Below are 27,008 nucleotides of genomic sequence, written 5' to 3'. Positions count from 1 at the left end.
ACCAACCTTCTCCTGCTTGGACTACTGCAACGCGCTCTACGTGGGGCTACCTTTGAAGGTTACTCAGAAACTGCATTAATCCAGAATGCGGCAGCTAGACTGGTGACTGGGAGTGGCCACCGAGACCATATAACACCGGTCCTAAAAGATCTTCATTGGTTCCCAGTACATTTCTGAGCACAATTCAAAGTGTTGGTGCTGGCCTTTAAAGCCCTAAACGGCCTCAGTCCTGTATACCTGAAGGAGCGTTTCCATGCCCATCATCCAGTCTGGACACTGAGGTCCAGCACCGAGGGCCTTCTGGCGGTTCCCTTGCTGAGAGGGCCTTCTCGGTAGTGGCGCCTGCCCTGTGGAACGCCCTTCCAGCAGATGTCAAGGCAATAAACAACAGCAGAAGCGCTAAATCACGTGCAGAAGTGCCGAATTGCAACCCGCGTGTGCACACACGTAGCGCTGTGGGTTGTGAACGCTGCGGGTTGCAAACGTGCTTCCCACATGGATCACGTTCGCAACCTGAGCCTCCACTGTAAGCTCCGCCCAATCACATCCCACCACCATCCCAGCCTGATGCCAAGGTGTTCTGATGGGCCACTATATATATTGCTGATGAGCTGCGCTTGGCTTGGTGAGTCACACAGGTTGGACAGATCTGGTTAATGAACTGAAATATTACCAGTATGAACTGAAGGAAAACAGGCAGCTGCAGATCTAAGTGATCAGCAGAAGGACAATTTGTATCACCTGTAGTGCACATACTGTGCCTCTCTTCAAACTGTTAATGCACATTAAACATTGTTTGCGGTTTGCTTGATTTTAAAATGTTCCAGTGCAACAAGCGTTTTAACGTTGATTTGTTCTCCTAGGTCATAGAACCATTTCAGTGGCTCGTTATGAGTACAATTCACAGGGTGCCACTGCAAAACTTAAAGTTACGATGAAGCCGGAGCTGCAAAATGTTAGCTGTGAAAATGCCCACTGTACTTGGGACAAGGACCGAAGCACACTTGCTGGACTTCAAGAATGTGACGAATACAATATAGTAGCATCTTTTAATGGATGTTATGATTTAACATTACCAGTTTATGTCCCCCCTGGTAAGATCAGATACTTGTCATTTATTTAAGCAAAATCTGCCTTCTTGTTTTTCAGCCACTCTGATGAGCTGTCCTCCCCCCAGTGCTAAGCTATTGGGAGAACATAACCTGGGGGTATGTCAGAGGGCTAGAGAGGGTGTGGGAAGTCAGTTTTAATTTTTTTGGTGTCAACTAATATACTGGTTTTCTGTTTTTTTATGGTTTCCAACCACTGTTAATCGCACTGTTAATCTATTAGGATTTTAAAATGCTCAACTGTGGCTGATTTGTGCCCAGTGCTCTTGATTCAAGTCTAGATGATTGATAATTCACTAGATTTCTCTCAATAACAGGCTTTTAAAGCTAAGCAATGTTTTTATTTCTCCTTCCGTCGTATCTCATAGTCATCTAACAACTAAAAGTACGCTAATTCAAAATGAATAGATGAACACTGAAAACTGTGTTAGGTATTCATTTGGGGTAAAATGATGCAACCCATTAAGCAATATATTATCCAGCATGCTTTTAAAACTGAAAAAGAAATACTGAACAGAATGTCATTGTGATATTTTTCTCCTTTTTCTTTATTTGGAAGAAACCGATAAGTGGAAACTGGAAGAACCACAAAAAAGAAACACCAGTGTGACTTTATCTTGGAACAATCGTGGCTATGATAAGCATCGTTGCCATTTAAGATATTTGTGTTACTGTGTTCCTTATGGTAGGAGATTTTAGAAGTTTTGAATTTCTGTCTTTATTGGCTGGAGAATTAAATGCACTTTATTGGGGACCTTTGCTTTTCTGTCCTGTGTATGAACGTATTTAGAATTAAGTATAGAGAGGTGGAAAGGCAAACAAGTCTGGTAAAGGTATGAGTGTCTCTCTCTCTCTCTCTCTCTCTCTCTCTCTCTCTCTCTCTCTCTCACCTTAATGAAATAGTAAGAAGAAATACCTCCTGCTGTCCAGAAGGATCTTACTCTACACGAGTGGTTTCAAGTCCCTAAAAAATCACAAGTTGTTGATAGTTTCTCCAGGTTTGATTACTGTAGATAACAAGGGTGCAATATTTTGTGTGACACATTTGATATGGATGGTGCCAAAGAACTGCTTGCTAGGGCGTACCTAAAACATATAGCTACAGTCAAATAGCAGCTCACGTGGAGGTGAGGTCAGGGGAAAGAAGCAAGAAAGTGGGTAGCATGTTCTTGATTTTTTGTCAATCAGAGCTAACCTACATGACCCTCCATATCTTCTTGGACTCATATCCCAAAAGCCCCAAGCAGCACAGCCAATGGTAAGGGATTTTGGGAGTCTTGAGGGCCAGAGATTCCCCATCCATGGCATAGATGCTTCTGGATGCCTGAAGTACGGAGCAATGATGTTTTGCAATTTCTTATAGATCAGAATTTTCGGACCACTGAAGAGCAGAATGGTTGTACAGTGACAGGTTTATCACCCAACAAGAACTACACTTGTTTATCAGAATTATTGTTTCATGGCAATATTGCGAAAACTGGCAACAAACAGCTAACAACAGATTATGGAAGTGAGTATGACAACATGATGCTTAGTCACTTCTGAACTTGCCTTCATCCCAGAAACTAAACTTTTACAACGATGAAGGGTATCATTGTGCACATATAAATAAAAGCATACAAATAGGATTTAATGTATTACTGTGACAGATTATAATCTGGGCAGGAGTGCCTGATCCAAGTTTGGAGGCCCTTGGGTAAGATGTCCATTGTGGGCCCCTTCTCCAGCTGGGCCCACCTTCTTCCCCCCACTGTTTATTTTATGGCCTTTCTGATTTGAGACAATACAAGCAGAGTCTCCTCCTCTTTCTCCTTACTCCTATCATTACACATTCACTCAGAGGACATTTTCACTGGCACTTGATCATAAATCCATCCCACCCATTTTGCGTGGATTTTTTTTTTTTTGAAAGAATGCCTAAAAGGTTACCATTTAAATAATCTACATTATGGCACATATTTCCCCAGAGTGCATATTTTTTCAAGGCTTTACAACATGGTTTCCCATGAAGCATGCCTTTTATACCTAACCACAACAATACTTCATTTCATGTGCACTCTGGGAGTGCATTGCAAAATCGGGTGATGCGCACTGTCAGATTGGGAGTTGCATTCTGATCCGAAAGCAAGTTTGGGACCATTGAATTGGGTCACACAGCAGCAAAGAGCAGGCTGAACCAATTCCCCGTCTATCCCTAGCAAGCAGATACAACAAGAAAGAGGAGTAGCAAATCCCAGACTTCTGGAATATATAATAATAAATAATAATAATAATAATAATAATAATAATAATAATAATAATAATTTATTATTTATACCCCACCCATCTGGCTGAGTTTCCCCAGCCACTCTGGGCAGCTCCCAATCAAGTGTTAAAACAGTACAGCATTAAATATTAAAAACTTCTCCGAACAGGGCTGCCTTTGAAGATAGGATAGCTGCTTATTTCCTTCACATTTGAAGGGAGGGTGTTCCACAGGGTGGGCGCCACTACCGAGAAGGCCCTCTGTCTGGTTCCCTGTAACCTCACTTCTCGCAATGAGGGAACCACCAGAAGGCCCTCGGCGCTGGATCTCAGTGTCTGGGTTGAACAATGGGTGTGGAGATGCTCCTTCAGATATACAGGACCGAGACCATTTCCTTGAGGTATACAGGACTGAGGAAGCTGGTAGTAACAGGCTCATGAATCAAAACATATGAAGCTAATATTGTTCTAGAAATAGAACCTAGATGGAGAGGAGTTCAGAGCATGCAGCTCCCAAGAGGGTCCTGTCTCTGTCACAGCTGCCATTTTGGAGTCAAACTCAGATAGTCTCTGACTCTGCTTCCTCCATCTTGCCACTCCTAGACTCCAAAGATTTTTCTCTCACCCACTTCAGGTAAACTGTAGGCCTGTTACTAACGAAGACCAGGGCCCGGGGAGAGGCTTTGCCCCTCTGCTGCTTGGCATAGTCTTTTGTTTCATTAATCACTTATCTTCCTGCCCTTCTGTTCCCTGGATGGCTTATATTTTGAGCGATCTCTTGGGGAAGCTGGGCTGTGTTATTTTCATCCCTTGCTGCACCTGGGAAAAAGAAGGGTTTTCTTAAATCCCAGTAGCATAGCTCGGCATGGGCGGGGGTGATCTGTAGGGTGGCACGATCACTGCTAGGCATTGGGGGTGGGATTCTGAGTGGCAGAGGAGCTGGAGGGTGGCATGGCGGTTGCTGGGTATCTTAGGCGCTGCGGGCTCCCCTAAGAAAAGCTCAACAGCTTTGGTCCGCCACTGTTGAACCCTAATCCTTTACTGATTCCAGAGATTTCTTTCTTTTCTTTTTTATTTTTTTCAATTGTTACCGTTCACATTAACACACCATACAGAAAAAGAAAATAAATTCCATCACCACCAAAGAAAAAAAGAGAATTAATACATCAACTAATAACCTTCAAAGCATTAAGTACATAAAATAAAAGTGGTCTTTTTCTATGCACCAGACTTCCCGTCTATTCCTTATTACAGATTCTGTATTAATTGTTTGCTGCCATTGCATAAAGAGTTTTGTGCCATTTCAATATCCCTTAATCCATTCATTGGTTTTACCACATTTTTAACACTGCTACTGAAATTATTTGAATGCTGCATATGACCTTAAACTACTACTATTATTTTTCAAGTATATTTTTAAAACTTCCCATTTTGAGAGAAATACCTGTTTTGGTTTATTTTTTATCTTTTCTGACATGTTATCTAATTCCCTCCACCTCCTCTGCCACTCAGTATCCCATCCCCGATGCCTAGCAGTGATTGTGCCACCCTACAAACCCCTTTGCCGCCCTACAGGACACACATAGCCATTTTTTGAATCCATTCTAATCTTGACAGGACTTTATCACTTTTCCAATTTGCCACAATGAGAACTCTTGCTGCGACCATAGCATATAAGAAGATCTCTTTACCCTTTTTAGGAATATCCAAGTCTGTAATTCCCAAAAGGAAAGCTTCTGGTTTCCTATTAAAAGATATTTTAAACATTTTTTCCAATTCTATGTGGATACCCTCCCAAAACACCTTGATTTCTATACACTGCCACCACATATGGAATAAAGTACCTGGCTTTTCTTTACACCTCCAGCAATTATTGGGGACATTTTTGAACATCTTGGAAAATTTCCAGGGGATTAAATACCACTGATGCTGCATTTTAAGAAAATTCTCTCTCAGAGAGTAACAGGCTGTATTTTTTCTCTTAACTGCCTTCGCCTCTATTGGTGAGATCCACCACGGAACCTTGGGTTTGAGCAGGTTTTTATACTTCTCCCAAAACATCATGGTTTGAAAAGTTCCTGTGAACTTTTGCTTTCCCATAGGCTAAGTACATGTGCTATCCCCGTCGATTATCATATCCCTCCAAGTCTAAGAGGTCTGGGTCCTGAGATTTCAAAGGAGGGTAACCCACCCTCTCAAACCTATAACACAGCAAACAGGGATGAAAGATTGCACAAAGCAATCTTTTTCAGAAGAAAATAAAACTTAAAACCTACAGTGTTTCAGAGCCCACACTGATTTTTTTTTTTTAATCTGTTCATGAGATCTAAAAGCTTTAGCGTGCAGACTATGGATATCAACCGTTTCTCTTTTAAACAGAGCCAACACCAGTGAGAGAATTGCAAGTTGACCCATTAAACCAAGAAATCAGTGCTGTTAAGATCGCGTGCAGGGAGCCAGAACAAATAAATGGTCCTGAAGAAAAATATTATTTGTACTTCTTAGACGAGGAGACCATGATTAAAGCTAATGAAAGCTGTTACTTTGAAGTTATAAACCTCTGTCATTCGACAACATACCAGTTTAAGGTAAATTGCTTAATTCTAACTTTTACGGTCAGCTACAGGCTATGACCTGGGATGTGGGTGGCACTGTGGATTAAACCACAGAGCCTAGGACTTGCCAATCAGAAGGTCAGTGGTTCGAATCCCCGCGATGGGGTGAGCTCCTGTTGCTCGGTCCCTGCTCCTGCCAACCTAGCAGTTCGAAAGCACATCAAAGCTGCTCTGGTTCACCAGAAGTGGCTTAGTCATGCTGGCCACATGACCTGGAAGCTGTAAGCCGGCTCCCTTGGCCAATAAAGCGAGATGAGCGCAGCAACCCCAGAGTCGGTCACAACTGGACCTAATGGTCAGGGGTCCCTTTACCTTACAGGCAACGACCATTTTAGGTGTGTCCAAGTGACGTGTGATAGCTGATATGCAGGTCCTTTTGGACCTGGAAGAAGTCAGAGAGTGGACTGGAGTGGAGCAGGCTTTGTTCTGGTCCACCCCTGGACCATTAGCTGTATCTGAATGAGTATTTCATAAACAGAATGATGTACTCTTCTTTTTTCTTTCCAGGCAGATTTTTCAGGCAACTTTTCTCTAGAGCAGCCTCTCTCATAAAGAGATTGGCTGAATGCACACAGATTTCCATCTTCTTGCTGATCTGCCCTGCAGGATGAATTGAGGGGAATAAGACTGACCTAGGGATTTACTGAATGGCCAATTGCATCTTTGGAGATTACCTCCTTTGCCTCTAAAGTCAGTAGGGCAAAAATGTGTACCAGTTGTTCTGGAGCTGCCATATTCTTCCTGGCCTTACAAAAAGACATGGTACTTCAGTAGAACCCTTTAGGATGGCCCTAGTTTCACCAAACTCACCCACCTGAATGCCTGTTTTCTTGGATCCCACAGCCTTCTCCAACTACACATCCCGTTGTAAGAAATAAACAACTAAACAAAATGACTTTATTTCCCCTTCAACATTTTCCATTATTGCCCAACCCACAAGTAGAAGCATTAGAAGCCGGTCTGTTAGCACAAGTGGAGCACTGCCCCATCAACCTCAGTTTGCCCCAGTCAGCTCTTGAGTCTCAGTTTTGTCTCTTGTAGAACTCAGCAAGAAGGGACATGGAGACGAAACAAGAATTAGTTTGCTCTGCCTGCCATTCAAAGTGGCTGCACCTACTGTTGGACATTTGTGTAAATGTACAGTGGTACCTCAGGGATGCGGGTGGCACTGTAGGTTAAACCACAGAGCCTAGGACTTGCCGATCAGAAGGTTGGCAGTTCAAATCCTCGCAATGGGGTGAGCTCCCGTTGCTCGGTCCCAGCTCCTGCCAACCTAGCAGTTCGAAAGCACGTCATAGTGCAAGTAGATAAATAGGTACCACTCCAGCAGGAAGGTAAACGGCGTTTCCGTGCGTTGCTCTGGTTTGCCAGAAGCGGCTTAGTCATGCTGGCCACATGACCCAGAAGCTGTACACTGGCTGCCTCAGCCAAGAAAGCGAGATGAGCGCCGCAACCCCAGAGTCGGTCACTACTGGACCTAATGGTCAGGGGTCCTTTACCTTTACAGTGGTACCTCAGGTTACAAATGCTTCGGGTTGCAAACACTTCAGGTTACAAACTCCACTAACCCGGAAGTAGTTAGAGAACTTGAGTTGAGAACTTTGCCCCAGGATGAAAATGGAAATCATACGGTGGTGGCAGTGGGAGGCCCCATTAGTGAAAGCGCGCCTCAAGTTAAGAACGGTTTCGGGTTAAGAGCGGACGTCCAGAACGAATTAAGTTCGTAACCTGTTATGTACTGAGTCGAATAGGATCCAAACTGCAGCAGTCTGATTGGTCCTAGAACAATAGGATCCAAAAGGCAGCAGTCTGATTGGTCCTAGAACAATAGGATTCAGAATGCAGCAGTCGGATTGGTCCTAGAACAATGCAGCAGTATGATTGGTTGGCAGGAACCACCCAATCATGCTCCAGATTTAAGTGAATCCACAACCTGATTGGCTTACAGTAGAATTCCGGAATTAGCCAATCATGTGCAGCCCATTGTGTAAATAATGTATATAAAGCAGATACCTTGAGGGGACTTTCATTCATTCCTCCTCACCACTATGAGCTGAATAAAGAGCATGAAATCACTTTGCGACTCTGAGTATATTTCACTGGCGACGAAGGTGGGATCCCGCTGAGCTGACTGCCACACACAGCACCGCAGCACCGCCACCTGCCGCACCGCTGCCTCGCACCGTGTATCCAGGCTTCAGCTCCGGGACACAAGGAACTCAGAATGGCAACCGACAGCAGCTTCTCGCCGTTCAACCCAGCAACGGGAGACTGGGAAGCGTACGCCTCCCGTTTCACTTTCCTCCTAGAAGCCAAAGGGGTCACCAATGAAGAAGACGCCAAGAAGAGGGCGATATTCTTCAGCGTCTGCGGAGAGGAGACGTTTGAAATCGCCCGGGCTCTCCTTGCGCCTGAAGACGTCGCTACTGTTCCATACAAAACAATAATGGAACAGCTGAAGGGGCACTTTTCGCCGCAACCCTCAGTGGTGGCTCGTCGAAATGCCTTCTATGCAAAGCGGCAAGCCCCTGGGGAAACCATAACTGGGTTTGTGACCTCTCTCCGCCAAGCCGCCCGGTTCTGCAACTTCTCAGAGCTGGAGAACATGCTTCGTGACCGCCTCGTCGGTGGCCTGAGGGAGGAGAAACTGCAACAACGACTCTACGCTAAGAAGGACCTAACGTTCCAGGTCGCTCTGGAGGAGGCCCTGGCAACGGAAGCTGCCAAGAGGTCGACGCAAGAGGCACGGCCGAGCCTGCCATCCCAACCGAGGGTCCACCACGAAGACCTCACTGACGACTCAGGATCTGACAGGGAGGAGGTGCACCGAGTACAGCAGCGCACTCAAGCAGCCCACATACCACAGCTGCCTCGACGAGAAGGAGGGAACTGCGCAAGCTGCGGGGAAACTCACGAGAGGAGGACCTGCCGTTTCCGCAATGCAGAGTGCAGGCAGTGCAGAAAATTGGGACACATCGCCCGGGTGTGTCGGGCTCGGCCCACCCGACGCCAGGCATCAGATGACCAATCCAAGAGCCCCAGGTCCCGGGGCCCAACGCACCAAGGCAACTCGACGGAGCTCACGGACTTCCAGGTATACCAGTTGCCCTACCCCAACATAGAGAAAATTTATGTAGAGGTACGGATAGAGGGAGCCCCATGCCGCATGGAGCTTGACACGGGTTCAAATCTATCCATAATCTCGGCAAGGACCTTAAGGAAACTGTGTCCTACTGGGGGTCCCAAACTCAGGCCGGCCCCATTCACCCTCCGGGACTTCCAGAAACGTAAGGTCCCCACAATGGGGGTGGGGACCTTCAGGGTGCAATACCGAGGGCGGACGCGGCAACTGGACTTGCTTGTGGTCAAGGGCCCCTACATTAGCTTACTGGGATTGGCATGGTTTGGACCACTGGGACTAGCCATCACCGGAGTGAACCACACTACCTTACAAGTGGATGTGGACGCTATATGCAAGGAATTTCCAGGGGTTTTCGATGGGAAATTGGGACAGTATACGGGCCCCCCCATTGCTCTACAGCTTGACCCCGCAGTACGACCAGTCAGGCTCAAGGCCCGCCGGGTCCCGTTCGCCCTGAAACCACGTATAGACGAGGAATTGGACCGGCTAGTGGAGCAAGGAGTGCTGGAGCCGGTGCCTAATGCCCCCTGGGAAACCCCAATCGTCACACCCGTCAAGCCTAATGGTTCGGTCCGCATCTGCGCAGACTACAAATGTACTATAAACAAGGCCCTCACGGCCCATGCATACCCAGTGCCAGTGGTCAGCCATGTCCTTGCTACCCTGGCTGGGTCGAAAATTTTTGGCAAGCTGGACTTGGCCCAAGCATATCAACAGCTGCCAGTAGATGAGGCCACAGCAGAGGCACAGACGATTGTGACGCACAGAGGAGCGTTCAGGGTAAAGCGGCTGCAATTCGGTGTCAGCGTGGCACCAGGCATATTCCAGAATCTAATGGACTCGCTCCTTAAAGGGATTCCTGGCGTCACCCCCTTCTTCGATGATGTGTTGATTGCCGGGCCCACACCAGAGGAGTTTGAGGACCGCCTCCGCACCGTTCTGCACCGTTTCCAGACAGCGGGTCTCAAGGTGAAGCGGGAAAAATGTCTACTAGGAGTGCCTCAGGTGGACTTTCTGGGATTTATGGTGGACGCAGAAGGGGTCCACCCGACTGGGGACAAGGTACGGGCCATTTGTGATGCCCCAGCGCCCAAGAGCAAGACTGAACTTCAGGCCTTCTTGGGACTATTGAACTTTTACCATTCCTTCCTTCCCCACAAGGCGGCGGTAGCGGAGCCCCTACACAGACTCCTGGACAAGCGGGCCCCTTGGGTGTGGGGCCAGCGCCAGGAGGCCGCATTCCAGGCAGTCAAGGACTTGCTTGTCTCAAACTCGGTCTTGGCACACTTTGATGAGAGGCTGCCGGTGGTGCTAGCATGCGACGCCTCGCCCTATGGCATTGGCGCTGTCCTGGGACACCAACTCCCGGATGGGAGAGAGGTACCGGTGGCATACTTTTCCCAGACACTCAACGCAACCGAGCGGAACTACTCACAAATCGACAAGGAGGGTCTGGCAATTGTGAAGGGAGTAAAAAAATTCCATGATTTCTTGTACGGGCGGCCCTTCACCGTGGTGACTGACCACAAACCATTGCTTGGCTTGTTTGCCCCCGAAAAGCAGACCCCCCAAGTGCTGTCTCCTCGTGTCCTCAGGTGGTCAATTTTCCTTGCCAGCTACCAGTATGCGCTGATTCACCGCCCGGGGAAGGCGATGGGCCATGCGGACGCCCTCAGCAGGCTACCACTACCGGAAACAGGCCCCGACCCAGCACCTGCACAAGAGGTTATGAGCCTGGAGCTGCTTCCCGACCGCCCCATTCAGGCACAAGAAGTTGCACACCACTCCAAGAAAGATAGGGTCATCTCCCGGGTCCTGGACTGGGTGTGGAGGGGATGGCCCAGCAGCAGGCCTGGGCCAGAATTCGCTGGCTACACAACCCGCAAACATGAACTGTCGGCCCACAAGGGGTGCCTTTTATGGGGAAGCAGGGTCGTTGTTCCCCAGCCCCTCCGCAAAAGGGTCCTCACAGCCCTACATGAGACACACCCAGGGGTAGTAAGAATGAAGGCCCTTGCCAGGAGTTATGTGTGGTGGCCGGGGATCGACGGAGAGATAGAGGCCTGGGTCAAACACTGCCAGGCCTGCCAAGAATCCCGCCCAGATCCCCCAAGGGCCCCAGTCCAGTCCTGGGAGTCCGCCCGAGCACCATGGTCACGCCTGCATGTGGACTTCGCTGGCCCCTTTCAGGGGAAAACATTCTTCATAGTGGTGGACTCCTACACCAAATGGCTGGAAGTCGCACTGGTACCGTCCACTTCTACGTCCGCAGCCATCCGGGTACTACGCAGGCTGTTTGCAACCCACGGGCTCCCTGACACTCTCGTCTCAGACAACGGGACTGCATTTACGTCAGGAGAATTCCAAACCTTCACAGCGCAGAACGCCATCCGCCACATCCGTTCGGCGCCATTCCACCCTGCCACCAATGGCCAAGCAGAACGCATGGTGCGGACCACCAAGGACACCCTTCGCCGCATGACGCAAGGGGATTGGGAGTACCGCCTTGCCACATTCCTCCTAGCACAGCACAGCACCCCCAGCTCAACGACTGGCCGGAGCCCCGCTGAACTACTAATGGGTCGGCGCCTTGCAATCAGATTGGACCGCCTTCACCCCGATAGAGCTCAGGATGAGGTAGTGGTGGGGGAAGGCAGGAACCCCCGGACCTTCGAGGCCCAGGACCCAGTGTACGCAAAGAATTTTGGGGCAGGCCCAGCATGGGTACCCGCCACAGTCACCAGGGTCACTGGCCCTGTGTCGTACGAGGTGCTAACGGATGGAGGGCAATGCTGGCGCCGCCACTGCGACCAGATACGGCGACGATTCCCGGGAGAAACCCAGGAGGAGGAAAGGGCAGAGGAGTCCCAAGGGAACAGTGGGGCAGTGAGGCCCATAGAGCAGCAGGGGCCAGCAGGAGAGGCAGAATCAGTAAATACAGAGAGGACCCGTGAGGCCGAAAGGACACCGGAACCAGAACCACGACTGAGCGAGCCGGTTGCGCCAGACCAAACAGCCCCATCACAGCCAGCATCCTTGGAACACGAGCCAGAACCTGAACACCGGACCAGGGAACACCACAGGCCGCAACGGACACGTAGGCCGCCAGCGTACCTTGAGGACTATGAATGCGACCTCCCGGGCAGGACTGGAACTTAGAGGGGAGGGGTGTTATGTACTGAGTCGAATAGGATCCAAACTGCAGCAGTCTGATTGGTCCTAGAACAATAGGATCCAAAAGGCAGCAGTCTGATTGGTCCTAGAACAATAGGATTCAGAATGCAGCAGTCGGATTGGTCCTAGAACAATGCAGCAGTATGATTGGTTGGCAGGAACCACCCAATCATGCTCCAGATTTAAGTGAATCCACAACCTGATTGGCTTACAGTAGAATTCCGGAATTAGCCAATCATGTGCAGCCCATTGTGTAAATAATGTATATAAAGCAGATACCTTGAGGGGACTTTCATTCATTCCTCCTCACCACTATGAGCTGAATAAAGAGCATGAAATCACTTTGCGACTCTGAGTATATTTCATAACCCAAGGTACCACTGTAGCTCTCTTTATGATATCACTTCTTTGGTTTAGGTGGAAAACTGTTTGGAAGGTCTGCAACATTGTTTGTGGTGATAAATTTTGGACTAATAAAAAAACAGCATTCCCTGTTCCTTCTGTTTATCAGGTTATTTTCTACAATGGGAAATATTTCTCAGACCCCGTGATCTCTGACCCAGTAAGAAGACGACGTAAGCTAAAGTTTCAACTGCTTCTTTTAATTTGCTGACTAACCTAATTTACACGTTAAAACACAGAGTAAGAAATGACATGACATGTAGACAGCAAAGTGAAGAGATGTGCCAGAACTAACTTCTGCTACGATTTTCTAAAATCTTTTCAACAAAGCTTGTCTCTCCCTCTCTTCTTTTTAGATGTTGTAAATTATTATGGAAACCTAGCGACGTGTTTGGCATTCCTCATTACTGGGAAGTCCTTGGCTTTGCTCCTTCTTCTGCATAAAATCCACATCCTTATCATAAAAAAATCAAGGTTAGGTTATTTCCCTTCCTTTTGTCTCTTAAGTATATGCAATTAGATGAGAAGACCGCAACATTTCTTTTTTTTATTTTTTTTAAAAAAGATATTTATTAAAGTTTCAAAAATTATATAAAAACAAAACAAAACAACAATACAAACAAACACAAACAAAAGCAAGTATAGTTTCAATCCCTTATTTTCTTATAACTTACTTCCCTGACTTCATACCTCCCCTTTCTGTATTCCAATTTCTAATTATTAATTATTAATTCAGCAAATCCTCTCCCTTATTTTTCATTTAATTTTAGCCTTTCTTTTCTTTTTACTTAACCATTACAGCTGGAAACCACATTATTTCTAAACCAACGTCATTCTAACATTCATTAATTTTGCAATGTTTCTTAAGATAGTCCTTCAATTTCTTCCAATCTTCTTCCGCTGTCTCTCTTCCCTGGTCTCGGATTCTGCCAGTCATTTCTGCCAGTCCCATATAGTCTATCACATTTCTTTCTTTTTTTAATAGGTAAAGGGACCCCTGACCATTAGGTCCAGTCGCGGCCGACTCTGGGGTTGCGGCACTCATCTCACTTTACTGGCCAAGGGAGCTGGCGTACAGCTTCCAGATCATGTGGCCAGCATGGAGCATTGTTCTCATCCTTCATAACTGTTTATGTTTCTTACAGGGATCAAGATGTACCTATGCAGCCTCTTAACAGAGGTTGGTATTCTCCTACTTCTGGCAAGGGCAAGTATTTAATTTATATTTCTGCCTAGCTCATGACGATGCCTTGGTAGCAGTACCGAACCCTGAAGATGCTTCTTGGAGTCGTAAGGTAGAAACTTTCCTCATAGACCCATGCAGGCATTGGAGAATCAGGGAATTGGCCTGATGAACCTCCCATAGCTACTTCTGTGCTGCCAAGTGGCTAATATGCCACTGACTTCACTCTTAAGCTTCAAGAAGAGCTGCTCAGACCCCCCCCTCTTCACTAAGCTTTTAGAGCAACTTAAGGTTCTGTCTTCCTGATTCTATGTTTGATCACTTTTATTGTGGCGTTGATTTTAGTAATCTGAATTGTTTGAATGTAATTTGAAAGATTTTGATTGGGCGGTATGCTCTTTTATAGACTTCTTTGTCAGCGTTTCACATTGACCTGTAAAACGTTATTAAATATAACGTTATATAAAGCTCCCCGCTGTTTCCCATTGCCGATGGCTCACTGCTCTGCAGCATCCCTTGTGTCACATTTTAATAACGCCTCTTTAACGTTATAAACAATGAGTGTAGGTCCGCCCATTGTTACAGATGCCATTTAATACTCGTTTTGTATTTGTATGAAATTGATTTTTCAAACCCTGCCTATTGACATTAGCAGGCACTGGACTATTTAGTGCCTGCTGAAAACATTTTTCTTTAGATAAGCCCACCCACATTTGCAGAGTGCTTTAATCTGTCTTTAGTTTATCATTGATTTTAATTATCTTTTGAATGTTTTAAGTAGTTGTGTTTGATTGCTTTTATTCTTTTTGGAAACTGCTTTGAGATTTTATTTTTTATTTTTACAACCAAGCGGCATATACATTTTATGAAATAAAAATAAATAAATAAGACTCCTCCATACTAAGTATTTTGACTTATTTCTAGATTATGAAAACTATGGGCCACAGAACATGACAATGGATGGGGCTGAGCAGACAGAACCTCTAACAGGAAGCCAGATGTGCACATCAGTAAGAAGTCCAGGCATGAGTATTGAGCATAGAGAGGAAAATGAATTAAACATGTAAGTGAGAAATGACCACAGATGTACCCTTACCATAAAAAAAATAACCATCTTTAATTGTACAGCAGTGGTGAAGGTTACCAATGTTACCGAGTTTTTTCATGTGTTGCAGGGGGCTGGACTAGATGACCCTCGGGATCCCTTACAACTCTACAAGTCTATCATTCTTTGCATGAGGACATATTGGAGCTGCACAAAGAGATAAACCACTTGAGGATGCAAGCTAGAGTTGAAGAGCAATAGTCGGTTTCAAAATCTGCTGCCATTTTTATGTTACCCCCCCCCCCATATGATGTACTACAGCACAGCTTTAATATTATACAAATCGTTAATACTTTTCATCACCTCTTTCACATGTGTGCAACTTTTTTTTGGAATGGCACGTTAGCCATTATTATTCTCATTTTTCATCTGTGGAACATAGGAGGGTTTGTAAATGTGCATTCCGTCTTTGACCAATTTTACAATGTTTAATTTTGACTATGTTGCTTTGACTGCATGCTTTACTTTTGAGTAATGCTTTATTCTGGATTGTTTTATTGGATGCTTTAATGTCGGTTGGAGGGACGCAGGTGGCGCTGTGGGTTAAAGCCTCAGTGCCTAGGACTTGCCGATCGAAAGGTCGGCGGTTCGAATCCCTGCGGCGGGGTGCGCTCCCGCTGCTCGGTCCCAGCGCCTGCCAACCTAGCAGTTCGAAAGCACCTCTGGGTGCAAGTAGATAAATAGGGACCGCTTACCAGCGGGAAGGTAAACGGCATTTCCGTGTGCGGCTCTGGCTCGCCAGAGCAGTGATGTCACGCTGGCCACGTGACCCGGAAGTGTCTCCGGACAGTGCTGGCCCCTGGCCTCTTAAGTGAGATGGGCGCACAACCCCAGAGTCTGTCAAGACTGGCCCGTACGGGCAGGGGTACCTTTACCTTTACCTTTACCTTAATGTCGGTTGCAAACCGTTTTGAGATCAGTTGTAGAAGCAGTAGCAAAGAGACGTGTAAAGTTCATTGGCTTCACGCCTTAGATTCCTGTTACAGCACCTTGTAAACTTTGCTATCACAGGAAATACTGCATGTTCCCCCCTCTAACAAACCCTGCTTCTGTAACTCTGTGTGAGACTTAATTTGAGAGTCAGGCGTCTCGTCTGAGCCCCACATTAGGCAAAAGATTCCTACATTGCAGAAGATTAGAAGACCACTGTGCTCCCTTCTATGCTTCTGTTATTCTATCCCCTTGGCTCCCTTACCCCCTTCACCTCTCCATTTGTTACTCTTCCCTCTTCCTTTCATTTCCAACGTCTCTTGTTATCCCTGATGTTCAAATTGTTATCCCCTTGGTGGGCAGGGAGCTCTGTCTGTCTGTCTAAGACCTTGCCAAAGTGCTATAAAAACTTTTATAACAAAATATATTGATTATTATGACATTTAGCTTGAGGATATGCACCAGGTCCATGTACAGAAGCTTTGTTCTGAATGAGAATTCTTTCCAGGTTGGGGGTTATTTTTCTTTGTAGGTATTCTGTTTTCTGTCTGTACCCTTTTGTAAACAAAAATTGCCCTTTTCCCTTATGGGGTATCCAAGAGCCCATATAGAGTCCTGTACATATTTGTAGGAGAGAATAATAGAGGCCAACCAGAGAATATTGAGAAGCAAAGCAGCTAGTAAGCTTGATCTTTATTGACCTGTTGCAACAGGGTGCTCCCCTCACCCTCAGGAGAGAGGAAGAACCCAGAAAAAATGCTGTGCAAGGTCTTATAAAGACTTTTGAAATTGCCACCCTGTAGATCAAGACCACCCCCAGAAACATCATACATACATCACAGAAGGGGTGTAACCCAAGACCACCCCTCAGATACATCATACGTACATCACAGAAAAGGCGGTCTTAAAACAGAAATTTGAATGCTGTTTTTATCCTGTCGTTTTTTATCTCCTGTCTGACAGGTTACTTGATTGGATTTCCTGGGAAGCCTGGCCAGTCTTTTGTAGTGATAAATACTTAGTTCCTGGGCCAGGTCACAGGCTCACACCCTATTCATATCTTAAATGTGCCCTTAAGACAGGATTTGTGAGGAAAGAGACAATGGGGAGGTTTCCCACTTTGACCTTGCAGAGAAAACATTTGCTCAGTTTAGGAATCAAAATGGTTCCAGGTCGGTCTTCCTGTGCTGATCTATGTACGTGCTTGGTTAGTACATTTATTAACATTTCCATATATCTAAGACCTAAAAATTCCTATCACAACCCTTTACAGCATCCCTTCCAATCTTTGCCCAAGGATACAAACAGAGCCAGTGTCAGAAGTAAGCGCTGTATTTTTCATTTCATTTCATATGAAATTTATCACGTTACACCCCAAAAGAAAACTTTATGAAGATGCAATTTCAATGGTACCTGACACCACTAAAATTATCTAAAATGTACAAAAATGTCTCAAGTAAATGTTGAGGTGTGGGTAAGTGGAAGGTTTCATGCTACACATGTGGTGGAACTGCAAGAAAATCAAGGAATTCTGGAATGTTATTTGTGATGAACTTTAAAAAATGACCAAAGTATCATTTCTAAAAAAACACACACGGAGGCTTTCCTCCTTGGGATTCTGGGCCCAGACATACCAAAAAAATGCAAAAAAAAAAAAAAAAAATCTTGTATGTGACAGTAGCAGCAAGAATATTGATTGCAATGAATTGGAAGGGAGAGAAAGTCCCAACAAAGCTGGAGTGGCAAAGTAAGTTGTTAGAGTATGCTGAAATGGCAAAAATGACAGAAAAGCTGAGAGGTAATACTGAGCAGACCTTTATTCGAAAATGGGACATTTTTGGAAAATATCTAAAGGATTATTGCAGTAATGTAACGTCAGTAGCAGCATTCAAATGACTTCTGTGTTAAAATGAACAGAAATAAGAGAATATAACAGTGATGAATATTAATAAAAAGAGATAGAGATTAATAGTGTATCAGATAAGTAAAACGGTAAATACATGGTGGAGTGGCAGGAAGTCATAGGAATTTTAACAAGAATGTATGGTGATATGAATGAGCAAATGTCAATATTCTTTTGTATTTTCACTTGGATTTTTCATACATTTGTTTGTTATAAAAAGGTAAAGAGACCCCTACCATTAGATCCAATCATGGACGACTCTGGGGTTGTGGCGCTCATCTCGCTTTACTGGCTGAGGGAGCTGGCGTACAGCTTCCGGGTCATGTGGCCAGCGTGACTAAGCCTCTTCTGGCGAACCAGAGGAGCGCACGGAAACACCGTTTACCTTCCCGCCAGAGCGGAACCTATTTATCTACTTGCACTTTGATGTGCTTTCAAACTGCTAGGTTGGCAGAAGCAGGGACTGAGCAACGGGAGCTCACCCTGTCGCTGGGATTCGAACTGCCGACCTTCTGATCAGCAAGCCCCAGGCGCTGTGGTCTAAACTACAGTGCCACCCGCATCATACTTTTCTTTAATTTCAATAAAGATATAAAACGGAAAAAAAGAAAGAAGCACAGTGGTACCTTGGGTTATAGATGCTTCAGGTTACAGACTCCACTAACCTGGAAGTAGTACCTCGGGTTAAGAACTTTGCTTCAGGATGAGAACAGAAATCGTGTGGCGGCAGCGCGGCAGCAGCGGGAGGCCCCATTAGCTAAAGTGGTACCTCAGGTTAAGAACAGTTTCAGGTTAAGAACGGACCTCCAGAATGAATTAAGTTAGTAACCCAAGGTACCACTGTAAGCACTTTAAGGCATCTGCTGAGCCCCACACTCCTTCAGAGGGCCCACCGCCACACTCTTTATTTATTCCAATACACACATTGTTTGTGCGCACTTATGCCTAATATATATGTTTTTTTCCAAAGCAGCTTTCTCTAATATCATGCATTTTTAAATATTGTTTTCACTAATGTTTGCCTTTGTGTACACCTTTCCCTAATACATGCATTTTTTTGGTACACATACTTGGTTGCCAATTTGTGTGCTGTTTTGAAAAGTGCATAGAAGGCAGGTTTGCCTTTAAGTGCAAACTGAACTGAATTTCGCTGCCATCCCTTGCGCAGAGTGGGAGAACAGGGAAGTAGACAGCAGGAGAGGAGGAAAGCTTGCTAAGGGTATCTTGCTAGGAGCCCCCCAAAATCTGGAACTGGTGTGTGATACCACTTCTTTTCAGGTCCCCTCTCATTAGTTCCTTGAATTGTTTCTCATTTCTGTGAGTCCCTGTTTTTAATGTTTACTTTCCATTGCGCTCATGCCTCTTTCTTTAGGATGAATTTAGTCTGTCGAAAGCCTTATCTCCCCCACTCCTTCGTGGAGTCGAATTTCTTTGTCTCTTAAAATCTCACCTGCGATGACCTCTGTTATCTTAGCCCTCTTGAGTTTTGTGTGGGAGGCATTATTAGCGAGGCAACACACAAATTTCCAGTGCATTTTCATATGTATAAAAGGGTTCCCTTGGCAACGATTAAGAGCCAAAATCTATCTAACTTGACAGCAAAGAGTGCACGAACTTGGCATCTTCCGCTTCCTCACTGTTCAAGGCAGCCGTTCCTTTTGCCGAACGCATCAGAGATCTGTTCCTTCCCCCCAAGTGAAATTCAAAGGGTGGCTGTAATTTTATTACGGGAAGGATTTCTGCAGAAAGGAAATGGCATTTGGGGCATGGCATATCCTTCCTACTCTTGCTTGTCAGCTATGCCCTTGAACAAGTGTAAGCAGTAAGGAAAGAAAGAATCTTTGAGGGTTGTTGACAACACTGCATGTCAAAGAATATCTTTCCAGGCAAGAGTTCCTTACAGAATCGTTGGAAGGGACCACAAGGGCCATCTAGTCTCCTGCAATGCAGGAATCTCAGCTAAAGCATCCCTGACAGATGGCCATCTGTTTGTTGTTGTTTAGTCATTTAGTCGTGTCCGACTCTTTGTGACCCCATGGACCAGAGGACGCCAGGCACTCCTGTCTTCCACTGCCTCCCGCAGTTTGGTCAAACTCATGCTGGTAGCTTCGAGAACACTGTCCAACCATCTCGTTCTCTGTCGTCCCCTTCTCCTTGTGCCCTCCATCGTTCCCAACATCAGGGTCTTTTCCAGAGAGTCTTCTCTTCTCATTGAGGTGGCCAAAGTATTGGAGCCTCAGCTTCAGGATCTGTCCTTCCAGTGAGCACTCGGCTGATTTACTTCAGAATGGATAGGTTTGATCTTCTTGCAGTCCATGGGACTCTCAAGAGTCTCATGGCCATCTAACCTCTACTTAAAAACCTCCAAGGAAGGAGAGTCCACAACCCCCTGAGGGAGTCCACTCCACTGTCAAACAGCTCTTACTGCCAGAAAGTTTTCCCCTGATGTTTAGTCGGAATCTCCTTTCTTGGAAATTGAAACCATTGTTGGATCCTAGCCTCTGGAGCAGGAGAAAACAAGCTTCCTTCATCTTTCATGTGACAGCCGTCAAGATATTTGAAGATGGCTATCATATCTCTTCTCAGTCTCCTCTTTTCCATGCTCAACATACCCAGCTCCTTCAACCATTCCTCACAAGGCTTGGTTTCCAGACCCTTATTGGCCTGCCCATCTCCTCTCCTTGCCTTCTCTTCTACAATATCTCCCCATCTTCCATAAAATCTGCAGCTGTCTTCTCTCAGTGTGTCTTAGAAAGAGGATTCAGGGTGGAACATAGAAATCTGCATCAGACGAAGGCTGGATCTACACTGAACTGAAAAAAAAATGCTTTAAGAAAACCCTCTCTCTCTTTTTTTAAAAAAATTCTTTTTATTAAGCTGTTGTTTTTTTGAAAGAAACACAACATAAACTAAAACACAACCACAAACATACCAAAAAAAAAACCGACACAAAAACAAAAATACATAAATTAATATCATAGAAAAACATTAATTCATAGCATATCGCTAAACTTACTTCCCTCCATCATGGTTTGAGCTATATCTTCTCGTTATCTTCTACGGTATCCTTTTTATGACCTTTGTGTATACACCACAGGTTTTATATTACACCTACTGTGATTTTAATGTTTCCTAAGTTTGTTTCTATGTATGTAATAAATTTATTCCAGTCATTAATAAATTTTACGTTTTTTTGATGCCTGATCTTCTGTGTCATCATTGCTAGTTCTATATATTCAAATAGCTTAATTTGCCATTCTCTAATAGTTGGGATATTAGGTGTTTTCCAGTTTTGTGCTAGCAATATCCTGGCCGCTGCCGTTGTGTATTGGAACATAGTTTGGTCTTCTTTCCTAATCTCGTCTCCCACCATTCCTAAAAGGAAGGCTTCGGGTTTTTTGGGGAAAGTATATTTCAAAATCTTCTTTAGTTCGTCATAGATTAGTCCCCAAATCCTTTTCACTTCTTCACAGACCCACCACATGTGATGGAAATCACCCACTTTTGTTTTGCATTTCCAGCAAGTTTTGTCCCCGGTCTTATACATTTTCTCCAATTTTACGGGAGTGATGTACCATCGGTACATCATTTTTTCCATATTTTCTCGGAGTCCAACACAAGCTGTGAATTTCTTATACTTATTCCAGAGTTTCGCCCATCTGTCGTAATCTAAATTATATCCAAGGTCCATAGCCCACTTGGTCATAACCTCCTTCACCTCTTCATCTTTGGTATCCCAGTCTAATAATTGATTATACATTTTGGATAAAAGTTTGGAATTTCCTTCTAGTATTTCCACCTGATATTTGGATTTTTTCTCATTCATCCCTATTTTTTTATGTTCATTCCACAGGGCATTAATCTGATGAAACTGTAACCATCCGGTTAATTTATCCTTTAAATCTTCATATGGTCTGATTTTCCATCTTTTATCCGATCTTACTAAGAGGTCTTCATAAGTCCACCTTTGACTTTCCATGTTTAATTTTTTAGTTGTTAGGATATCAATTGGTGATAACCACCAGGGGGTGTCTTTTTCTAACAATCTCTTATTTCTGTTCCATACTTCTAGCAACGCTCCTCTAATAATATGATTGGAGAATCCCTTATGGACCCTCTCTTTATCGTGCCATAGATAGGCATGCCAGCCAAATCTGGTGTTTACTCCCTCTAAATCCAACAGATCCGTGTTTTTCAGGACTATCCAATCCTTGATCCAACACAAGCACAAGGCCTCATAGTATAATTTTAGGTTCGGGACAGCAAAACCTCCTCTTTCTTTTCAATCTGTGAGTAATTTAAATTTAATTCTTGCTCTTTTGCCCTGCCAAATAAATCTAGACAGGGTCTTCTGCCAATCTTTAAACATTGTCGTGCCTCTAATCACCGGGATGTTTTGAAATAGAAACAGCAATCTTGGGAGAATACTCATCTTAATTGCAGCCATTCTGCCCGTCCATGAGAGTTTTATCCTGCTCCAGATATCTAGGTCTTTTTTAATCTCTCTCCAGATCTTAATGTAATTGTCTTCTACTAAATTTATATTTTTTGTGGAGACCCAAATACCCAAATATTTCACCCTTTTCACTACCTTAATCCCTGTTTGCAACTCTAACTGGTTTCTTAAATCTTCAGCCAAATTTTTTGTCAACATCTTGGTTTTAATTTTATTTAACTTAAACCCGGATAGTTTTCCAAATTCTTCAAGTAGTTCTAAAACTTTATCAATACCCTTTGTTGGTTCTTCTAACGATATTACTAAATCATCGGCATAAGCCTTTAATTTATATTCTTTTGCTCCAATTCTGATTCCTCTTATTTCCGGAGTTTCCCTTATTTTATTTGTAATTACTTCCAACACCATAATGAATAGGAGAGGGGACAGAGGGCATCCCTGTCTTGTACCCTTTGAACAAATGTAATATAGCTCTCAATGTAATTCCCCATTGATGGTGGATCACTGCTCTACAGCGGTCTCTGGTGTCACATTTTCATAACACATTTTTGATGTTATACCGTATTTGTCCATCTATAAGACGTCCCCGTCTATAAAACGCCCCCTATTTTGGGGGCATCAAAATTTAGAAAATGGGGGGAATGAGCTTTTGGGGAGGATTATTTGGGGGGAATGCCGAAAATTGCTCACCTGCCAGAACGCAGAACACAACTGCTTGCGTTGCAGCTGCTGATCGCCACCATTGGCCCTCCTGTTTGCTGCTGCGGCAGCCAATAGACAGCTGCTCTTGTTGCAGCAAGCGGGAGTGTGATTGGTGGCTGCTGGTGAATAGAAACCACCTACCAGCTCCCCAGTCGCCACTAGCGGCCACCAATCACACTCCCACTTGGTGCAACAAGGGCAGTTGTCTATTGGCTGCCGCAGTGGCAATGAGGAGGGCTAATAGCAATGCGAGCGGCAGCTGCGACGCGAGTGGTTGTGTGCTGCGTTCCAGTGGGTGAGCAATTTTCGGCATCCCCTCCCCCACACAATCAAGCGGCCAATCACCGCTTACAATCTCGGGCTTGTGCCAAAAAACCATTCATGCATCACCCCTCAGCACTACCTGTATATAAAATGAGCCTAAATTCTGAACCTAATTTTTGGGTCCAAAAGCTCGTCTTATACATGGAAAAATACAGTAACTAACCAGTGTAGATTAGCCCCAGATCAGACCATTGGTACACCTAGTTCAGTATTGTCAGAGCTGCCCCAAGGTCCCAGCTCACAGAGGACCAACGCCAGATCGTCGTTATATACAAAAGTCTTTATTGAAGTTCAGTTTCCATTTCAAAGCCGTAGCGCGCAGCTCTACGTCTTAAACCCTAGACCGCCGAAGCTCTGTCTGAATCTCCTCCCCTTCCACACCAGTTTAAGACTCTAGCCTTGCTCCACCTCTTCCTTAGCTCCTTCCTCCTCTGGGCCCTCCTGCCCGCTGGGGTCTCACCCTTTCTGGACTCTTCTGACGCTGAGTCCCCGGATTCACTCCCCACCTTCCGACGGGCTTTAGGACCTGGTTCCCTATCCGGGCTACCTGCTGTGCCGCTCGCCTGTACATTTGAACTTAGCGCGCGCGCCCAGTCGGCAACCTTCCTTTTGACCGTTCCCTCGCTCCCCGATGGAGGCGTGGTCAGCCCTAACTCATCTTCTCTCCCTCCTGGAGGAGACGCTGGCCCTGATACCTGGGATTCTTCCCCCCCCACTACGCTCTGGTGGGGAAGCTGGTCCTGATCTCCAGCCGCTGCTCTGGGAGTCACCGCTGGCCCCTTGCTCCTGGCGCGTCCCCCCTGGACCCCCCTTGCCCTGGCCATCGGCGCCCCCTTCTGTGAATCTTCCGATTCGCTGGAGAGGCTCATGAAATCTCTCGGGCCACTGTCGTCTTCTCCTATGCTGCCCTCAGATTCTTCCCCTTCGCTCTCCATTTCCTGTGCTTCTGCTCCTGAGCCCCTGACAAGTATTTTCCACACTGACTAGCTGGAGACACATGGGACTGAACCCAATGCAGGTGTGTTACTGCTGAGCTATGCCCCTTCCCCCTTTGGAATGATAGGAACCTGCCTTACAGCTGATGGATTACTTGAGCCAACATGGAAGCAGACTGGTGGTTGAAAGGTGGCAGTGGAGCAGCTTTTAAACTGATCTGGTAGGAGCCAAGGATCACTGGGTTTGGGGTGAATCATTGCTCAGAGCTAAATATAAATAAATGTGCTGGAAATGTAAGGAAAAAGAAGACACCTTTTATCATGTGTGTTGGAAATGAAAGGTAGTAAAGGAATTTTGGGAATGGATATATAATGAGTTGAAAAAAATGTTTAAAATAGCCTTTTCTAAAACACCCAAAGCCTTCCTTTTAGGAATGCCAGGTGTCAAAATCCCAAGGGAGCAGAAAATTCTATTTATGTATGTGACCACGGCTGTGTGGATGTTTTGGGCCCAGAGATGGAAAGAAGAAAAAGTCCCTACCAAAGAAGAATGGCAGATCAAGTTGATGGATTATGCCAAGCATAGGCAAACTCAGCCCTCCAGATGTTTTGGGACTGCAACTCCTATCATCCCTGACCACTGGTCCTGTTAGCTTGGGATGATGGGAGTTGTAGTCCCAAAACATCTGGAGGGCCGAGTTTGCCTATGCCTGGATTATGCCAAAATGGCTAAAATGACTGGAAGAATCAGAAATCAGGAAGACCAAAATTTTAACAAGGAATGGAGAAAATTGATAACTTATCTTACAGACCATTGTAAACAGTTAAAATCGTTAGTAGGATTGGAATATCACTTGTAGTTTAAGGGTGAATTTTGGACACAATGGAGAGGTAAAAGATTTGGATGATCATAATAGATGCAGGAGGAAATGATTAACAATAGAACCCACAAAGAGGAGGAGGGAAGTCCAAGAGATTCCTTTTTATGTTGTATGTTGGATATGTGTCTGTACATTTTTAATCTGAAAAACCAAATAAAAAATAATAAATAATAATAATAATAATAATAATAATAATAATAATAATAAAACATTAAAAAATAAAAAATATAAATATAAATATATAAAATGTATGGTTTCTTTCCAGGCAACCACAAAGAGCATTCTGGGTGGAACAAATCAGCATGGACATATACTGTTCTTCAAGTTGCACTTGCTGGCTGAAGAAATGTGTACATGTGGAAGCTTGTAATCTTTTGTAGTGAGCTTGTTCACACACATCCACTGAAGAAATGCAGGAGATGTGTCAATTACAGAATAGTTGACAGCATCAAGGAGCAATCTACTTTTTCCTGATGCACCTGACAACTGGAGGCGAAGAAGGAAGGAAGGAGTGAGTGAGGGAGACTGAGGAAGTTTTCCACTATTCCATAATTTAATTGTGTGATCCTATACATGTCTACTGACGGATACAGTTCATTGGGATTTACTGCCCAGTAAGTGTGGATAGAAATGCATCCTTGCCCTCTCGAATGATGCTTGGAAGGTACTTCCATAAATTTGGTTTACAGAACCTTAGGGTTTGTTCAGGAGAATGTGGTCGGTTTAGGATGAACTCCAGAGAGTTTGAAGTTTCATTTCCATCCTTCCTGAGTTACTTTCTGTGACTTTTACAAGAAGATGCTTTGAGCGCAAAAAAAGGAAAGGAAAATTCCAGATTAGAAAATCAACAACATGCTCTAAACTCATAAAGCTGCTATGCGTATACAATAACTGCCACCAAACATGCCAATGTGGACAATTTGTTGGCTGAATAAACTCGTAAAAATTCATAGGAATTGTTGAAAAGCAAACAAAAAGCGGAGTCTGGAAGTGTCTGTCGCAACCACACAGGGAAATGCGAAAGCAAGACACAAGGCTGAATGAACTGGGCCATCTTTAATTTAACACAACAGATCCTCAGTAGGGAACCCTGGTGAGGGATGCACAACTAACTGTGGGTGAGCCAACTCTGTCAAGTGTGAGGGATAACTTTTCATATACAGTGGTACCTCGGGTTAAGTACTTAATTCGTTCCAGAGGTCCGGACTTAACCTGAAACTGTTCTTAACCTGAAGCACCACTTTAGCTAATGGGGCCTCCTGCTGCTGCCGCGCTGCCGCAGCACGATTTCTGTTCTCATCCTGAAGCAAAGTTCTTAACCTGAAGCACTATTTCTAGGTTAGCGGAGTCTGTAACCTGAAGCGTATGTAACCTGAAGCGTATGTAACCTGAGGTACCGCTGTAGCGCTTCCCTAGCTAAATGCCACCATTTCAAGTCAGCGGGGAGATGTTCCACTCCCTCTACAGGTCCCACAACCCCCAAGTGGGTGTTAAGGATTGCTTCAAAGGCCCAAACCATGCGGTGGAATTCAGTGTAGCTCCAAGTGGGCTATGTGCACTGGAAATGAGATTTAGGGGATGGGAGACAGGGGAAGGAGAGAGGGCAGTCCCATGGTGGAAGTGAACTTTGTGTCATGCAAACAACAGCTTAGTTGGATCCCATCCACAAACCACAGTTTGCAATTGCTTCTGAACCTGCAAACTACAGTTAGCACTTGCTGTCCAAATGAGGATTGCAAAGCATATACTGTCCTGGATTTGCAACCCTGGTTGTGACTCAACTCAGTGCTGTGAGTGTGCTAAACACTGTAAGAATCTCATGATGTGGGGAGGTGTCTGGAAGAAAGGCGAGAAAAGTGCTGTTTGATTTGGTGACTTCTGCCACAGAGGGTAGATTTGGTGA

At 45.1% G+C, this 27,008-nt stretch overlaps 1 protein-coding gene across 1 annotated transcript; it reads left to right on the top strand.

Annotated features, from left to right (window-relative positions):
* The first annotated feature begins 825 nt into the window (after positions 1–825).
* Positions 826–15,299, top strand: LOC310847516 (receptor-type tyrosine-protein phosphatase C-like). Its single transcript, XM_083745367.1, has 9 exons — positions 826–1,094; positions 1,669–1,794; positions 2,473–2,619; positions 5,733–5,941; positions 12,796–12,859; positions 13,043–13,160; positions 13,832–13,866; positions 14,794–14,932; positions 15,045–15,299. Exons 1-9 carry the CDS (start codon positions 935–937, stop codon positions 15,055–15,057), a joined length of 1,011 nt encoding a protein of 336 aa, XP_083601493.1. The 5' UTR covers positions 826–934; the 3' UTR covers positions 15,058–15,299.
* Positions 15,300–27,008: the final 11,709 nt, after the last annotated feature.

The sequence above is a fragment of the Podarcis gaigeae genome, assembly GCF_964106915.1.
Source record: "Podarcis gaigeae genome assembly, chromosome: 6".
NCBI classification, from domain to species: domain Eukaryota; kingdom Metazoa; phylum Chordata; class Lepidosauria; order Squamata; family Lacertidae; genus Podarcis; species Podarcis gaigeae.
Note: the sequence above shows the minus strand (reverse complement) of the source record. Positions and strands in the feature narration are given on the sequence as shown.

Excerpts from the sequence above, each read along its gene's own strand:
- LOC310847516 (XM_083745367.1), top strand. The coding sequence starts at position 935 with ATGAAGCCGGAGCTGCAAAATGTTAGCTGTGAAAATGCCCACTGTACT. Across the intron at positions 5,942-12,795 it reads CGACAACATACCAGTTTAAG|GTTATTTTCTACAATGGGAA; the intron begins GTAAATTGCTTA and ends TCTGTTTATCAG. Across the intron at positions 12,860-13,042 it reads TGACCCAGTAAGAAGACGAC|ATGTTGTAAATTATTATGGA; the intron begins GTAAGCTAAAGT and ends TCTTCTTTTTAG.